Consider the following 18,919-nt stretch of genomic DNA (forward strand, 5'->3'; position numbering starts at 1 on the left):
TATTCATTATAAAAACTAAAATTTTAGGTGTAGCATCAAATTTAGTGATTATTTTAGTATTATGTGAGTTTGTGAGTTATAAGTTATAAGTTATAAGTTATAACTATTATAAAGGAACCGGTGGGTATAATTAATTTTTTGTGTGCTACAAATACTATTTGCTTAGAATTTAGATACTATTACCATAAGTCTAAACCAGCTCCACGCGAATGTTATAAATAATCTAACGAATTATTATATAACTAATACTCTTATAGTCTTATATTCTTATAATGTATTTAACTATAAGAATTAAGAGTATATATACATATCGTATATTAGTGCCCAATGGATAGCGTCACAGCGGCACATATATAGACATTAGACACACAATATACTTATTTGTTAGTAAATCTATATTTGTGTCTTATATAGTTGTATGTAATAACTAGTAGGAAGTTGTCTTGTACATAAGTATATTGATCCATTTCATTTTGAATATTGTGTTGACCAAATGTCACATATAATTGACTTACAAATTCAAAAATATTGTCCAAATTGTATGTACCTAATTGGCTTATTATTAAGACGTACCTACTACTCGGGTTTACTATATTACAATATAGAAGTTATTATTTTGTATAGGTACTTACTTCGTAAATAGCTGTTGCAATTCGCTGTTTATATATCATTGTTGTAAGTATATAACTATATAAGCTGCTTGAATGCTCGTTAGGTAAGTATACCTATGGGTATAAATGTAAAAATATGAAATAAATAATAACTATTTGTAGTTCGCTGTGACGTAAATTCATAAAGTGCCTACAGCCTACTTGCTACTATAGGCGTTGTGGATCTAGAATTAAAAAAAAAAAATAAATAAATAAATTAATTAATTTTTAAAATGTATACTACAAATTATACAAAGTTTTTAATACCTACTTCAATTATTTGAATATTATAATTAATTATTAAAAAAAATATATTTCTATCAATAAATACATTTATATTATTGTATTGTATTTATTCGTAGTAAAGGCGACTTAAGCTTTTTAATTCCCCTTATTGTATCTACTCTATGTCTCTATAATATGACTATAATATTATGGATATGGAACTAGCCATGATCATATACTTCTATCTTAGATACCTATGCTCACTATGCCCTAGTAACTATAATATTTAAAAAAAATTTGATTCACGAACCAGCTATAAAAAAGGTTGGTGACCTCTACCTTAGAGTGTAGCCAATGTAAGTGTACGCTTATAATTTCAAATGGGCATTTGATGATAAAAGGATAAAACTAATATGATGCTTATTACTTACCCGTTTACTTATAATATGTACCTATCGGCGGCTATCAGTATCACCTATGAGTATATAATATGAAAAATCAAAACTTTATTATTGTATATTTTTCAATAATTTTTCGGAATTAACATTTTTAAATTTAAAATCATGCTTCAAGTCTGAAACAGTTATAAAATTTTAAAATATAACATATTTCTTTTTCTTTTATTACTAAAGTACCTACTTTTATAGTTTTATTCTATTTTTATGCTATACAGTAGGTTATAGTGGTAGTACATATACCGCACATTACTTGAACCAAACCGTCCAAACCAATGTATTGATATCTTATGATTATTATATTCAGATTAATAATAATCAATCTTATTATAGCTATGAAATTTGACTTTTGCCATTCGTACTTTGGAATGAAATATTTAAATGTTTAAATCAAAATAAAAAAAAGTAGTTTTACGACTTGAAATGTTTTAAAATATCTACGGTTTGCATGCACTGAGGCATCCGCAGTGCATCAAGTTGGAATTATTTATTTGCCGTGAGTATGATAACTGATAAAGATAATAATAAGATATTATTCTCTTAAGGACGCATTTGAAATGTAGTAAAAAATGGCTATTGTTAATTTTTTTAAATTATATATTAATATTACTATTTACTTAAATTAAAAATTAATGTTTTTAATTGTTAGATGTGAATTATATTTATTTACATAAAATGATACCACAATTTGAATCTAATGCGTTTGTAGTTAACAGGTCGATTAGCGCGGAAAATAAAGCAATATTCTAACGTGTGTTTACTTTAAAAAGTGTTTATTTTTATATTTTTTTTTTTTTATATACATCTAATTCAAATATGTCATTAAATAAATTGACCATCTAATGGCTGAGCGACTTGCAATGATGAAAATACCATCAACGAGCCAACGCTCGTATTACTACATGAGGCGTCTGCCTCACGACCGCCACTGACATAATCATGTTCATTCGTTTAGCATGTTGCCGTCTATTGAGACACCGAAAGTTGATCTACATTTCTATATTCATTTCATTTCTTCTGTCCTTTGTGTATGTAGTTGTTCTACCACATGCAGTTAAGCTCCTCCAAAAACCTAAAATTCAAGAAGTCTATCAGTATGTTATCCCCGAAGATAGTCCGACTGTTCCAACAAACTCTCGTTGTACATTCTACGATTGTTTCAATATATACAGGTGTGGCCATAAGTTTAATGGGGATTTTAAAGTTTACGTTTATCCTATGGCCAGACACGTTGACCAAGATTTAATACCTATTGGGGGGAAAATGTCCAAAGAATATCATAACATACTGAGTGCAATAGTAGAAAGTCAGTACTATACAAAGAATCCAGAAGAAGCATGTGTTTTTGTGTCATCGATCGATACATTAAATCAAAACCGGTTTCGCGTGAAAGAAACATCACAGGCCCTTGCATTATTACCACAGTGAGTTAGATTTATAATTATAATAGAATAACTATTCAACTAATTTGTTTATATTATTTAGTTGGAATGATGGTCAGAACCATTTAATATTTAATATGGTACCAGGAACAGCACCAGACTATAAAACTGTTGTTGAATTGTCCATTGGTAAAGCCATGGTTGCTGGTGTGGGTTTTGATTCTTGGACATATAGATCATCTTTTGATATTTCAATAGCAATTTATAGTAGCTTAGCAATTTCTTTAAGTAATAACTATACCTTTAAATACAGGTAAATAATTAAATTAATTGTAATAAATACAATAAACTATTTAGATTTTTAATATTTTTCAGAACAACATTTATCACCACAGTTCAAACAAATCTTCATGACGATTTCATTACTTCTTTGAAATCAATTGAGAAACAAAAATCAATGATTAGAGTTATAGAACCTTGCTCACTTAGTGGACAAAACAAAACAATAGTTTGCCATAAAAATATTACTTATAACTATGCAGACATTTTTACTGTTAGTATTAGTTAAACAAAATGTTTATATTGTATAAAAAGAAAAATATATCAACTTTAGTTGCTGATTTTTGTTTTCAATTTTTGTTTTTTATTTCAGGACAGTGTGTTTTGTTTGATATTACCTGGTCCACGGTTAATGGATACAGTTTTAATTGATGCACTGGCTGCAGGATGTATACCAATAGTAGCTATTAATCATGTTGTATTACCATTTTTTGAAGTTATAGACTGGAAAAGGTTTGTATTTACTGTTATAAATTATTATTTTAATAAAACTAAATGTTTTTATTTTTCTTTGATAGAGCCATAATTATGTGGAGTGAAACTGAATTAAATACTTTACTAGACGTAGTTTCTGGTATTCCTTTGGACCGACGGAAAGATATGTCAGCTCAAGGCCGTTGGCTATATCAGACATATTTATCATCGTTAAAAATAATTACCATGACTGCTCTTAAGATATTAAGCCAAAGACTACATCCACATAGTTCAGAATTTTATGAAAATTGGAATTTAAGACCAAATCCTGTATGTTGACTTTAATAATTTAATAGCTATCAGCAGTTTTTTCATATTTAATTTATTTAGGTATCTGCTAGAAATCCATTATTCCTTCCATATATGTCAGATTCTTCAGGATTCACGGCAATAATATTATCTTATGATAGAATAGATAGTTTGTTTACACTAATAAATATGATCAGTAAAGCACCAAGTCTCCAAAAAATTATTGTTGTTTGGAATAATCAATTAAAATCTCCACCACATTGTAAGTATTTGAAGTTTCAATATATTTAAAAAATAATGATCTACTGATCTATAAAGTGTTTACTTAATAAAGTTTCAGAGTGGCCAAAAATTGATGTATCTCTCAAGGTTGTACAAACAACAGCAAACAAACTATCAAATAGATTTTTCCCGTATAAAGAAATTGAAACAGAAGCAATTTTATCTCTTGATGATGATATACTTATGTTGACTTTAGATGAAATTGAATTTGGATTTCAGGTACCTAAATAACTATTTAGAATTTCAGGTAAGATCTTTTAATATTTGCTGTCTTTAGGTTTGGAAAGAATTTCCTGATCACATAGTAGGTTTTCCATCTAGAACTCATGTATGGAATAATAAAACTAATACTTGGAAATACGAATCAGAATGGAAAAATGAAATATCCATGGTATTGACTGGAGCAGCATTTTACCATAAAGTAAAAACAGTTGTTATTGATAAAAAAAAAAGTCATTATTTAAAATTTTATAAATACATTTATAGTATTGGAATCAAGCTTACACATATATCATGCCTAAAAATATCAAACAATGGGTTGATGATAATATGAACTGTGAAGATATTGCAATGAACTTTTTAGTGTCTAACACTACAAACAAAGCTCCAATTAAAGTAATATTATTATACATAAATTATTTTTACTTTTAATTTCAATTATTCAAACTTTCTTATAGGTAACTCCTAAAAAGAAATTTAAGTGTCCGCAATGTAAAAACACTGAAATGTTATCAGCCGACCAAGGACACATGGCTACAAGAACATCATGTGTGAACATGTTTGCCGCTATTTATGGTAGAATGCCGTTAAAGACTGTGGAGTATAGAGTTGATCCAGTTCTGTACAGAGATATATTTCCAAAAAAATTGAAGAGATACAACAATGTTGGAGAATTGTGATCATTATTGTGCTATATTGACTTTTGAGACTTTTGATCAAATCATGTGACATTTATTATTTTAAGTTTTTTATTCTTTCTTTCTTTTTTCCATCATCATTTTAAAGTCAATCTATAATATATTAAATGTTTATTATTATATATTTTATTAATATATTTAATCGATCAACATTAGATATTATTTAAAATTTGTAAATTAATTAATTTTATGCATTATTGTATTTTAATTTTAATGAGTTTAGCATTTATAGACTTATGTTACCATTAAGATTTATTTTATTCATATTATAACATTTTTTTTATTTAAAAAGAATACATAGCCTTACTTTTCTTGTTGGTTGTGTCATTAAAATAATCCACTTGTTATTTATTTGAATGTTTTTAGGTGTGTATATTTTTTTTACATAATACCATTGTAAGTCATGTCTCAATTATTCAGCCATCACTAGATTGTTTTCCTATTTTATACAATATGTTATTTAGATTATTTAGATAATTAATTGTTTTTAATTTGTTTTTGAAAAACTGTGTTATATTTAATAAGCATAAATATGTAATTATATATGAATGAAACAAAAACAACTTATGTAATAAATAATATACTACAATAATTTTAAAATTGTAAATGTCATTCCATGTAAAATATCACAAACTTAAAATGAGTATTTGTACAGGTTTAAATTTTTTTATAATAAGGCTATTATTGTTTTAAAAATGTTTTTATTTATGTTTAAGATTATATTGTTGAATAATTTGTAAACAAGACTAAATATTGGCCATGAGAAATATATTATAATATATTTTAGCAAAAAATGTAAGTTAAAAATTTAATACAGAACAATTGTTTTTTTAGTGTTATTTAATTATTTATAATAGTTGAATATCTGTATTTTTATTAATCAATATTGTCCAACAGCTATAAATTATTATAGTAATTATTAATTTTCAATCAAGTACTAAACTAAAAATTGAATAATGAATTGATCATTGATCAAACCAATCATAATAGTAATTAATAGTAGTACTGTTGTCACTTGTCTTTCATAACAATTATAATTATACTTTACAACTTAATTAAGTAGATGTTATTCAACAAACATATTTTACATTTTATCTGAATTATTGAACATCATTATAAAATATTAAATAAAAGTAAGTAGGTAGTTGCTTTAACAAAATATTGCATGAGGTAAAGGTAACTGTATACATAGTATAACGTATAACATACCTATGCAATTGTATTTAACCCAGGTACCTAAGTACTCTGGTTGCAACCCAACTAGTGCAAAACATATAAATATATATTGTGACTTCTCAACATTCGAATGATTATAATTATATAAAAGTATCTAAGTACAGATTACATGGGTATATTATGTTATAAGGACATAATTTAAGTTATGATAAGAATTAAGCTTTTAATCAGTGGTGGTATATTATATCGTGTTTAAAATAGAATAGCCTATAGTACCTACCTATACATAATGCATATTTCATAAGTACTTCCGGCCTTGAGTTCCATAATACTATTATAACATAAATTTTATTATTTCAAATATAAGATAAAATTAATAAAACGTTATAGAAAATATAATGATAATTTTATAGAAACCAAGTTATATACCTAGGTATATGAAAATGCTGAATAATCGTATTTTTTGCTGCCTATTAATATTGACTCGAGTATAAACTATAAATTATTTTAGTTTATTGAAAATTGTTATTCATTTCCTGTAGGCATCAGTGTTTAGGTACTGTTTAGTGTTTATGCATATCTTATTGTTTTTGAAATTTATAAGGTTATTTAGTTATTATTTCTTATTTGAATCAAAAAATTCTTTCTCAAGTAATCTATTTATTAAATTACTATAACTAAATTCATAACAGTATATTGAAACGTTGAAAGTATAGCTTATCCTGCTTATGTATATAAGGCCCTTATAATAAGGGTAAGTATTGACATCGTCGGACATCAATTAGGTACCGAGAAAATACAAGTTTAGTAGGTATAATTGTTTTATTCTATAATGTATAATACCTTCCCAATTTTTACAAATCATGCTTACGTTATTTTGGGTTGTTAGATATTAGAACTCGTCTACATTCAATTAGCTATTACAAGGCCGTAACTGGAAATTAATTTCAGGGGGGGGTTGAACCCCCCCTAGATACGGCTTTGAACTATTAAATAAATAATAATTCATTTTTTTTATAGTTAATATGTAAACACGGCATTACTTAATTTAATAATATTTTATTTTAAAGATTATATATTTATTTTCTATCACAGTATCTGTTGATGATTTCTGGCACATTTTTAAGCATAGTAAAGAAAAATAGATTTTGCTTTATTAATAAAATTGGGTCTTGCTTTAACATTTTTTTACATATATATTGGGATGGATTGACCTTCTTTGTCCCTGTGGTGAACTGGTGAACCTTCAAAAACACTCGTAATATATGCACCGAAAAATAAAAAATATATAGGTACCAATGTCCAATACGTTATTATACAAGACGGAATAGTGGATAAGTTGATATAGGTAACCGTGGTCTGACGAAAATCCTACTTTTTTACACACCAAACCTAACTGTTAAATCGTAAGTTCCTACACGAGAGAAGCAGGTAAAAAATTACATACGTTCATTCCTACATTTGTGACGTGTAAGTTTCTATACGGTATAAATAAAGTACGTATGTTAGTTCTCACACGACGAAAGAAAGGTACGTATGCAAAAAGAATAATAAACTTTATTTTATATAATATGTGTTAATGTGTTATCAAACTTATGATACTTTCATAAAAAAATAAAAATATCATAATGCACTTAATTTTAATAAATTTTATTATTTTAGTATAATATTTCAATACTATTTATTGTAATTCTCAAACTATTTCAAGTAAAGACCCATAAAAATAAGAACTGCCAGATACCTATTGTCACATAACAACAAAAATCAGTTAAAAATATGCCGTAAAAGACAATTTTATAAATGAAAAAATTGTTAAGTATTCAACAACTAAAAATAACCAATGCGATTATGTTAAACATTTATAAGTTTCCAAAATAAACCACATAAAATATAATTTTATTTTTATTTTTTTTTTTACCATATTAAAATATATAGCAATATCGTCAGATTGATAAATTATAGTATTTTTACAATTATTGAATAATTATAATACATGTAATGTAGCCATGTATGAACTTACATAATTAATAAGTGCCTTATTCCATCGTGTAGGAACTTATATTCGCTCAACTAACCGATCTCAATAGCAGGGTACCATATCCCTATAGGACAGGGATGGGCAACTCAATGCTACTATAGAGGGTTAATTTTTTGAAAGTAAAAATCTAGCGGGCCAAAAAACAAAACAGAAAAAAGGTCAATAAAATTTATAATTTACATTTATAGTTCAATAAATAGGTCAATAGATAAGAATTAATATCAACGATGTCAGTTTTATAAATATAATAAAATAAAATATCAAAATATCCTATCATTTTATATTTTTATAAAGTATGTTATTTGAAATGTAGCATGGGCCACCGAACCAAATAAAAATGGTACACCGGCTACCAGTTGCCCATCCCTGCTATAGGACATGGGTCATGACATATTGACATCCATATAATATGTACAGAATCTGTGTAGTCTTTCGCTGGGTAGAGTACTAGAGTATATAAAGGTTACTGAACTACTCCGAGAAGCAGACAAAATTCGATCAATTTGAAACGAATTGAACTTTTATTCATTTAAACTATGGATTCTTACCATTATACCTGCAACATTTGATTTATTAAGACATTCATTAATGACTATTCATTTTATTATTATAACATACTATTATCATGATACGATCTGTCATCTGTCGATCTCAGTTACACGAATAACATACCGATCAACCATAAAACTTCTATCGTATGAATAAAAATAGGTTCTGTTTCCTACTATATTCAGAAAATAATGTTGTTAGCTGGTATATATTATGGTATTATTGGTATTCTAATATTATCATAAACTCATGAGCGACATTCATCTGCCACTTTTTCCGGATGCGGTACGGCCGATACGTGTATATTTATTATTTTTATGAATGAACACTAAGGTCTAAGGATTAAGACTATATAATCAGTAATCGAAATATCTATATGTATACAGTGTACAATATCTATAGTAATTCTATACAGCCTCAAACGATATCATATATGTTATATATAGTTCAATGTACAGCCTATGCCCTATGACAAGGCTGTCCAACCAGTCGATCCCGACACCCTTTCGCATTTTCTTGAATTTTTGAATTTTTCAGAAAAAAAAATTATATTTAGAAAAAAAGGCAATAAATCAGTATGAAAAACGAGATTATACTACACAGATATCGAATAAAAGACGTGTAACACGAATGTACATATTATAATATATTTTTTGTTTTTTACAGCCTTTTTTTTTTTTTTTGGTCGATAGCGACAACCTACCTAGAAAATCTCGGAGGTCGATCGCAAGTCTATTAAAATTGGCCACCCCTGCGGCATATGCGATATTATATTGTAGGTATATTATATTATATATTATTATCTAACTATAAGTGTGTTAGGACTGTTAGGAGACACCACAAAGTATAGAACTAACTCTTTTCGTGTATTAAATATTATTACTATACATACCTGATACCTACGTCGTACATTTAGATAAAACAGTTCTTGATATTATCGTGCCCCTGTAAAAACAAGTACCTACATATAAAGAATCTATACAAGGAACAACAGCCCCGATTGCAGTATGGTTCGCCCTAGTACCCCGTTGTTAGCTGCAGTAGTGTATATATTAATATGTATTATGTAAAATATAGCGTCACTGTTAAATTGTTATTCGTCCAGGAACAGATTATTTAAATCAAACTCATATATTGTATTATTAAATACATGTATATTTACATAACAGGCAGAACATTGGTGTTTATTTTTAAAGCAAAAATACATATTGCACGAATCAAGTACCTATCAACTTTGGAAGTTTTGTCTTTTGTGTATAATTTTAATTTATAACAATATGAAAATGCATTATTCATTAAGTTGCTGCCGGAGCAATGACCCGTGGGTACTTAATTATATTGGGTAGTTACCCCAATTGCGTCGCAGCGCTTTTAACGTTTTTCTCTATTATATGTATATTATCTGCATATACAACTATTATACAAGGTTATTCTTATAAAAGTAAACACTAATTTTCATAAAAAGTATTTTTTAAATAAATAATTTGGTCATTACGATTTACCAAACAAATTTTTCAATTGTCATCATTATAATAACATATCATTTTAATTTCATGTTACAAATTAAAATATTTTTCTAAGACTGTGACTAAACTTATTACTTTTTTAATGAAGAAGTTCAAATTATGTTAAAACAGTATTTACAAAAGTCAAAAGCCAAAAGGTTAATACTTTTCGGTAAAATTAAAGAAAATGTTTATAATATTTAAAAGAATTCTCCTGCATCATATTTATATTTCAGATTTACACACGTAAAGATATTATAATGTAATAAGTATTATGTATCTATACTTTATTTTTATTGTGCTCGAAAAATCCAAGTTAGTAACGGAACTCATATATTTTATGTGTATTATAATTTTTGTCAGTACCTATATGTAAGGTAGGTGTCGAGATGGTCACTGTAAATTGTAATAGATTAATGGATGTGTTAAATCTATACAAAAAATGATTTTGAGTGGAGACGGTCTGTCAGCCTATACGCCTATATCACTAAATATTTAATATACCAGTATTATAATGTTTTTGTAGATAGGTACATATTATTTCTATTGAACAATTAAAGTAATTTATTTTATACTAAACTAGAATTACGGTAGGTCGTAGGTGCTGATTTAATTGTTGACGAAAATATTTAATTTAAACATATTATTATTTAATTATTTTAATTTATAATAATATTAATTGTTATCACATTGTATTATTATTATTAACGTTTGAGTCAATATTATACTATTATAAATTTATCGAAAAACAGTGTAAATAGGTTCATGCAGTATAAAGAAGTATTATCTATATTCTACAAATTAATCTACATATTTTGAAAATTCCATTGCGCATAGTAAAACTCATAATGTACGTGTAAAAGTATTAATTCTCCACCATTAATGTTTTTGAATTATAACTTAATAATTAATAATTAACATCATTAATCATTGTTTATATACTTATATGTATTTTTGTTTAAATTAGAACTTTAAATTATTATAAAAATAAATTTCCCTATGCATTTTAAATATTTTTATATAGCTAAAATAACAACTTACGTGAGATCTTGACTTGTATATTGATTATTCAAGTTTTTAATTAAGAAAAAATATTTTTATTAACATTTATAGAAATAATACTAAAAAAATTATGTAAAACAGTCAAGAGAATAACTGAAAAAAAAACAAAACATTTTGAAAATATTATCATGCATAGAAAATATTCATACAAACATTTAGTCAACATTTCAAATATATTCATTTATTTGTTTTTGAATCACAGCAAAATATCAAAAATTATTTAACTATAGAATTAGTTATATTACGGGTGAATATATAATCTTATAAAACTTGAACAATCGTAAAAAAATAATATATTTCCTGTAATTTTCTTCTTTTTTTTTTTATGTTTATTTTAGATAAATAAAACTCATCTTATAAGGAATCTTGTATTCAATTTTTTAAATCTTAGGTATAAAAAGAAAAATGTTTACGAATTTCTAAGTATAAAAAAGTTAGCAAATTTTCGTGTTTTTGATAATTGTTGTGAAGATTTTAACATTAAACGTTTATAAAAAAATATTGTGACTGTATTTATAATATTATTTAATTGTTAAAAAAAATATATGTACTATAAAAAATGCATTTATTACTTGTACAAATTTTAAGTATCTACAATTATTCGTTTTTAATTAAACCAAAAAACAAAATCAATTTATAAAAAAAAACGGTTTGACGTAATAAATCTCGTTTTTCTTTATTTTTTTGTTTGTTTTTCCCGATTATTTAAAACAATAATATTTTTTTTAAATTTGTACTCATAAGTACAAACTAGGTTTAATTTTCACTCCGCTCAGAGTCTAAAATACATACTTTTATGTTCACAATTCATTCATTGAACATTGAACCACAGTTTAAAATGATATTTTGTTAGTATAAGTACAGAGTGTATGTACCTATTAAATTACGTTTTGTTGACATTGCCAGGAAGGGGAAGAGTGACATACTGATATGTCAAAGTTTTTGTTGAAAAAAAAACAGTTTATACGCGATAATATATTCATATACCTACCTATTAACATGTATACGTTGCAAAAACAGCATTGTTAAATAATAATAATAAAAAAAGGATTGAAAATATCAACCCCTATGTGGCTGTGCATATTTTTAATTATTACAGTTACAGTCCTTGACGCCAATCGATGGAACAGCGTAGTTTACACAAAGCCACTCGAGACAAGGAAGTTGTCTATATTATACTATAAAATAGTATATATATATATTTATATTGTATAACAAACATATATTACCTACCTAAATAAATTTATGGAATATATTTAGCATAATGTATACTAATATATACCTATACTAACTAAATCACTCGTGGTCACCGAGTTACAATTTTAAACGGTTATGCGCGTTGCTGTTTTTGAACCTAGCTATATAATAGCAAAGTAGCAACCAAACAATAAATTATTACTAAAAAGCAGAACTTATCGTAGAATTGTTTATCAATTATTATTATTATCATTTGCATTAGTTACAAATAGTGCACCGTGCGTGAGCTAAGCCATGCATGCATTGGCGGATGAAAACAAATACATAAAACATACTGTTGCATACTTGGTATTTATGTATATTGTATATACATATATTATATATAACAGGTATAGCTGATACCATTATGGTATACAGTCGATTCTATTTAGCGCAGAATTAAAGAATCGAATACAAAATATAAATATATTTATTAGTCTGCACCTGGTTACTTGCGGAAGCTAAACACACATTGCCTCTATACATATACTATAATGCTCTATATCCTTTATTCGTATTTTCATATATATATATTTATATTTGTGCATTACACACATCGTATCTATATTAGTATATTATAATATATTATAACGTCGACGTATTAATAGGAAGTAAAACAATACAATAAAAAGAGTAATATAATTCATACATATACATATATATATATATATACGTGTGTGTGTGCAGTTAACTATATCATGTAACGAATGCGATAAATGACAATAATTTGTATGCGTTCGTGCAGTCTGTCAAACATCAATATTATTCGTTTTTGTTCTCTTATTGACACTCAGGTGGTATATTATACCTATACCTATATATGTAATATATAACTACATCACAATATTATAAACTCACACTAAAACGACAAACACACTAGGTGCGCAGTACACTGTATAGTACACTGTACACACATAATAATATATAACATACCTAATATGACAATATATATCTATGTTCTATAATATTTATCATACACTATATTCTGCCGTGGACACGAATATCGCGTTTCGATATACTTATATGGTAAATTAGTAGTAGTCACCTCAAGGCCGTAACTGAAAAAAAATTTCGGGGGGTCCGGACCCCTAGAACCTCCCCTCAGTTACGGCCTTGAGTCACCTATATATTGCACAAAAGCGGTTCGTGAACGGATGTACCTATATATTATTATATATTTATATATAGTAAGAATTAGGGTGCGGATTTGTATGTATTTAGTATTTACATATTTGTCGCGAATGATAATAATCGAATGATTCCTTATAGAAATATGTTACAGGACTATCTTATTATTTTAAGCTATGGTTGATATTACATATTTTTGTTAAATATTTAGCTATTTACAAAATTAGTACTGTATCGCCCTTTTATATTATGTGTTTTTATCTTCTCCAGTCCGTATGTGTGATAATAATAATCGTGAAATGCAACTTTCCATAGTCCACACCACGCAATCATAAACTTAAACTAAGCTTGCGATACGCAAACTTCTTTTGAATTTAGTCTTACTGAATTAGAGGCTTTTAAATTTGCTCCTATAACTTCCGTTGACGTAAAAAACATATTGTATCCTAATTGACGTCGATTTACTTTTGACAACCTAAAAAAGTATATGATTGTCAATTGTTTTGTTGACGATGAAGAATGTCATAACTCCAATGAATAAATACTTAATTTGAATGCATTCCTAATTAATATTAATAAAATCATAATCTAATTTAGTGTTGTATAATTTATAATTACATACCTATACACTTATTTTTTAATTTTTTTTTCGAAAACATTTTTTTTTTTTTGCATATTTTTTATTTTTAATTGCTTATTTGGATAAAAATAAATACATATATATATGTATTTATATATTTTTGAATTTATAATACATATAACTAGTAATAATCACGCATGCGTCACAATTCCAGAGTCAAGATAAAAATAATGAAAATATATCATACTAAATAATGTCTCTCTTCCTTTTTTTTTTTTTAATATACATATAATTAATTTAGTAACAATGTCCCGGATGCAAGATTACAGCTTATTAAAATAAAACTACCTATATCGTAGATATTATACACTCACGTCCCACAATAATATTTAATCCATATATGTTTAGAGTTTAGGTTTAAAATATATTATCTAGACGTTGCGTCAATATTATAAGTAAAAACGTACAATTTAAAGTGAACATCGAAACTTTGAAACACTATCATATAGACATATAGTATCATATATTGATATATTCATATGTATAGTACTTATAAAATATAAATAGTATATTATATAATGCATTAATGCTTACAATTAAATGATTGAATAACTATATTATATAACAGATATAGTATATATAGGCACCAGGTACGTTTATCCGAAAAAATGGAGAAGTGTTCAAGGTGTGTTGTGGGGTACAGGTGGGCTGAGGTCTGTTTTTCTCACTCTCCAATCCATCTCCGACGTTGACGTAACAATATTATTAAACGAGGGGTGGGTGTTAAGGGATTTTTTTCTTATTTAAATACCTATTATATAAGTTTTAACTTGTAATAATTTATGATTTTTAACTTCGCTCCCTATCAGCGTTTGTTTTTCGGTATATACGTAACTGATAAATATAATAAAATTATAATAGGTACTCATATACCCATAAATAATATGGACGCACTCTACCGTAAAGATGATAGAAGCTGCCTGACAGTTTATAAATATGTAGTTTTAATAGTTGTAGTGTTGTATTGCTATATATAGAGGTAAGTAAATATGCATAAATATTATAAATTATAATTTATACAGAAAATTCGTTGTCACGTCGACATAATTGATTTAAGCCGAACTCGACTGGAAGGTTGTAGCCAGGTATAATCAAACTAAATAACAAAATTAAATTCGTTATTTCGTTGAAGGTATATTGTGTACACATATACATACGGCGTGTCTTTTTATAATATAATCGGCTTCTGATCAATACATTTTCGGCGCCCTTATAGGACCGCAGGGGTAAAAGGATTTAATGCAAAAATCGGAGAGAAATTGACGGGCCTTTTACAGCAGCAAGCTGATTTGCATTTACTAATTATAATATTTCAATCCCTGCCGTATGTATAGACCAATAGAATCGCCTTTAAGAAATGGGTTTTAAACGAAATAGTTGTTATACGTCCATAAATATATTCTACGTCGGTTTTTGACTACCAACATCCAACGACCGTATTACAGAAAAGCATAAAAAGGAACGTTGATTAGGTATACCAACAAATTTGTTATATGCAGCTTAAATTAAAATTAAGTCGTCCATCATGGTTATTACACGATTGACTTAACCATTGTGACGTATCTCCTCTGCTCAACAATAATAACAATAATAATATAATAGTAATTGGACGATAAAAGTAGGTACTTATTATATGTTTTAATATTACCTACATGGCTACACAGTTATTATGATTACCTTTTGATTTATACTCAAAAATTGAAAACATAATTTTTCATAATTATCCTTATCCCTAATATAATATTCATATACACATTATAGTGTCATCAGAAAATTTCTAATAAATATAGAAACGTAGCCACGTAGGAGTAAATGTATAGTAATACACTAAATGTGTTTTTATCCGATTAAAACGATCGGGTGCTCTATGAGATTGCGATTGCCTACAGCGAACACATAAAAGTCTGTGGCATATATGTACGTCCATAATATATATATATATATATTAATATTATTATGTCTAAAGAGCACAGCGACAGCAGGTTTGTGCGGGGCTATATAGGCAGGTACACATCTCAAGTACACAAGTAGACATCTCACGGATGCGCAGGTCCTGTAAATTGTTGTCGCCTTGTCGGTGACATTTTTCCAAGCAAATCCCACCCTCTTTCACCGCCACAAATAATTCGCATTTAACCGGCCTCAACTACACACTGTGAACAAGTCCTTTAAACACCATCCTGTTGGTCACCATCTCCACAATTCTTCTCCTTTTGAACGCGGCGGTGGAGGCAACGATTTCGCTGTTTCGGTTAAAATGTTGACCGGCACCCGTGATGCCCGTAAAAATAACGACAATAATAATCTAGTAGGCGGCCGCACATTTTCGGGCCGTTCAAATCGGTGGCACTGCGACCGCCGGCCGCCGCGACCCATAAGTCTCCACCATGCTAACGGGTGGACGATCGGTGCAGGGCGACGACCACCCCGCTCGCCACCAACCCCTTACATTGGCTGTGCTACCGGTGAGTGAGCGAGAGTTTCAAAAATCGAATTGTTTACGAGTATCGCTACCGCCGTCGCCGCTCACCAGTCACCGCTGTCTGTCGCCGCCGCAGCCAGCCAGAGCGCCCAGAGGGCCAGAGCCAGTTACCGTGCAACAGCAGCGCCGCTCTTCGGGGGTCCATAGCGACGAAAAGTTTATACTCGTTAAGTGCCAATAATAATAACGGAATAAAAAACATATTTATCATCATTCGTCGCACACGCTCACACACCGCGTACGGATTCTTTGGCTTATGTTCGCTGTGTTTGGACCGTTGAAATGAAGCTGAAAACCATATCGGAAACTGTAAACAAGGACGAACTGTTCAAAAAGGTAAATCGAAAGAAAAATGATCTCATCGGCTTTATCGCTTGTATGTATGTGTCCAGCTTGACCCTCCGCTTTTAACTACCCCTATCATGTTATAACGTATCCTCTCGCTCTGTAACACTTAGATAGGCGCCACAATGGAATTTCGTTTATTATGCTTCAAAATTTCTAGACATCCTGGGTATCTGCCCCTTCATAACACTTTTAATATATTATCATATTCAATATAAATTATTGATTACAATTTTCAACAAACTAACAGCCATAAGAATGATCAACGAAAGATTTTAGTTACAGCTTGTAAAAATAAATTAAATATATTTGTTAGTCTAATCAACAAATTAACTATTAATTTCTGCGTTATATTGTTAATAACTATCGCTGTAAATGTTTCATAATCAAAATGGCCAATGTGGTGACATACATAGTTCACATATTATGATAGACAGGGTAGTTACACCGTAGTAACAAAATTAATTTAATACTTGAAAAATCGCCTGTGTCATATATTATTATTTAATTTATAATAATTAACAATATTTTACTAAAGCTTGTTTTTGTTTTTTATTCTGATATATTATTTTGATGTATAGGTGTGGAACCTCTCTGCAGATCATTGTATGGATGTTGTATTAATGATGTTTTCACACGCAGAAGGTACAACACTACTTGGCACACACAAGCTTGAACAATTTATTGTGACTACTGAACTTTGTCGTTTTACCTCGATGATGTTTAATCGTCCACCGTTATACCGTCCTGCTCTAGACTGCACAGTCGCAAATGATTTTGTTTCTACAGAATTTGAACGCTATATTGATTTGGTTGAAGATAATGTAAGTGCTTGTATAATCTGTATATTTATTAATTATTTTATGGTTTATTTGACTTCATGTAAAAAATTGATTTGGTATGTTGACAAATAAACTATCTAAAGAATGTTAATATTTACTATAATATTATGCGTTTTAGATTTATGTATTTAACTCGGTAGACATAATATCTTCAATGATTTTAAATAACGCTATGTCTTTGTAGATATTAGATTGATATTTAAAAAGAAAAATTGTATTTAATTTAAACTATAATATAGAATGTTGTACACTTTTTTCTGACTAAAACTATTAATAATTTTTGAAATAGGCTTATGAATTGTCAAGTGCTCCCAATAGTGAGGTACTTGTTATCATTGCAAACAATGAATGCCGCAAATTTATTTTTGCTTCTCCACGTTTACGTCCTTATATTATGTCCAAAGAATGCATCTCGGTCATCGAAAGATGCTTAGGCAAAGGCACTTTCTCTGCTGGTCAAGAATCTGATATGGATAAATAGCAATTAATATCTTTTGCATCACTACAAGTAAGCTCTTTAATCACGCACACACATTATTTATTCACATTGTATTGTGTATTAATGATATTTTTATTTTCATTACAGTTCTCAGTGCTGCTAAACGTCTCCTCGTGACATATGATAGTCTTCATGGAAAATCAGTCTAAAAGTACCTATCTTGATGCTTGTCTGTGCTATCTTTATAATAATAATACTAATAATAATAATTATATTAATAATTTTAATAATAATAATAATAATAATAATTATAATAATTATAAAAATAATAGTAATTATAGTATTAATACAATATTTAATGTTTTTCATAAGCATCGCTTATAGTATTGGGTCCTTTTTAATAGTGGTAGAGTTAAAAGTTACCTGTTTTCCAAGACTTATAGTTTTGTGTTTTATATTTTATAATATTTATTTTTACTTACATTGATTTAATTTAATATCTAT

General features: G+C 27.9%; 2 protein-coding genes across 2 annotated transcripts; both read left to right on the plus strand.

Moving 5' to 3' along the window:
- Window positions 1-1,893: 1,893 nt before the first annotated feature.
- Window positions 1,894-5,099, plus strand: LOC113556757 (exostosin-2). The gene is made up of 10 exons (XM_026961885.1): window positions 1,894-2,754; window positions 2,816-3,025; window positions 3,088-3,265; window positions 3,365-3,504; window positions 3,570-3,795; window positions 3,856-4,036; window positions 4,109-4,275; window positions 4,334-4,477; window positions 4,543-4,671; window positions 4,734-5,099. The coding sequence occupies exons 1-10, from the start codon at window positions 2,270-2,272 to the stop codon at window positions 4,953-4,955; spliced, it is 2,082 nt and encodes a 693-aa protein (XP_026817686.1). The 5' UTR covers window positions 1,894-2,269; the 3' UTR covers window positions 4,956-5,099.
- Window positions 5,100-16,938: 11,839 nt separating this feature from the next.
- Window positions 16,939-18,697, plus strand: LOC113557371. Its single transcript, XM_026962850.1, has 4 exons — window positions 16,939-17,125; window positions 17,716-17,958; window positions 18,266-18,484; window positions 18,563-18,697. The coding sequence occupies exons 1-3, from the start codon at window positions 17,072-17,074 to the stop codon at window positions 18,455-18,457; spliced, it is 489 nt and encodes a 162-aa protein (XP_026818651.1). The 5' UTR covers window positions 16,939-17,071; the 3' UTR covers window positions 18,458-18,484; window positions 18,563-18,697.
- Window positions 18,698-18,919: the final 222 nt, after the last annotated feature.

Source organism: Rhopalosiphum maidis, chromosome 4 (genome assembly GCF_003676215.2).
Source record: "Rhopalosiphum maidis isolate BTI-1 chromosome 4, ASM367621v3, whole genome shotgun sequence".
NCBI lineage: Eukaryota > Metazoa > Arthropoda > Insecta > Hemiptera > Aphididae > Rhopalosiphum > Rhopalosiphum maidis.

Coding starts and splice junctions, on each gene's coding strand:
- LOC113556757 (XM_026961885.1), top strand. CDS start 2,270: ATGTTCATTCGTTTAGCATGTTGCCGTCTATTGAGACACCGAAAGTTG. Junction 3,026..3,087: donor AACTATACCTTTAAATACAG/GTAAATAATTAA, acceptor AATATTTTTCAG/AACAACATTTATCACCACAG. Junction 3,266..3,364: donor ACTATGCAGACATTTTTACT/GTTAGTATTAGT, acceptor TTTTTATTTCAG/GACAGTGTGTTTTGTTTGAT.
- LOC113557371 (XM_026962850.1), top strand. CDS start 17,072: ATGAAGCTGAAAACCATATCGGAAACTGTAAACAAGGACGAACTGTTC. Junction 17,126..17,715: donor AGGACGAACTGTTCAAAAAG/GTAAATCGAAAG, acceptor TTTGATGTATAG/GTGTGGAACCTCTCTGCAGA. Junction 17,959..18,265: donor TTGATTTGGTTGAAGATAAT/GTAAGTGCTTGT, acceptor TTTTTGAAATAG/GCTTATGAATTGTCAAGTGC.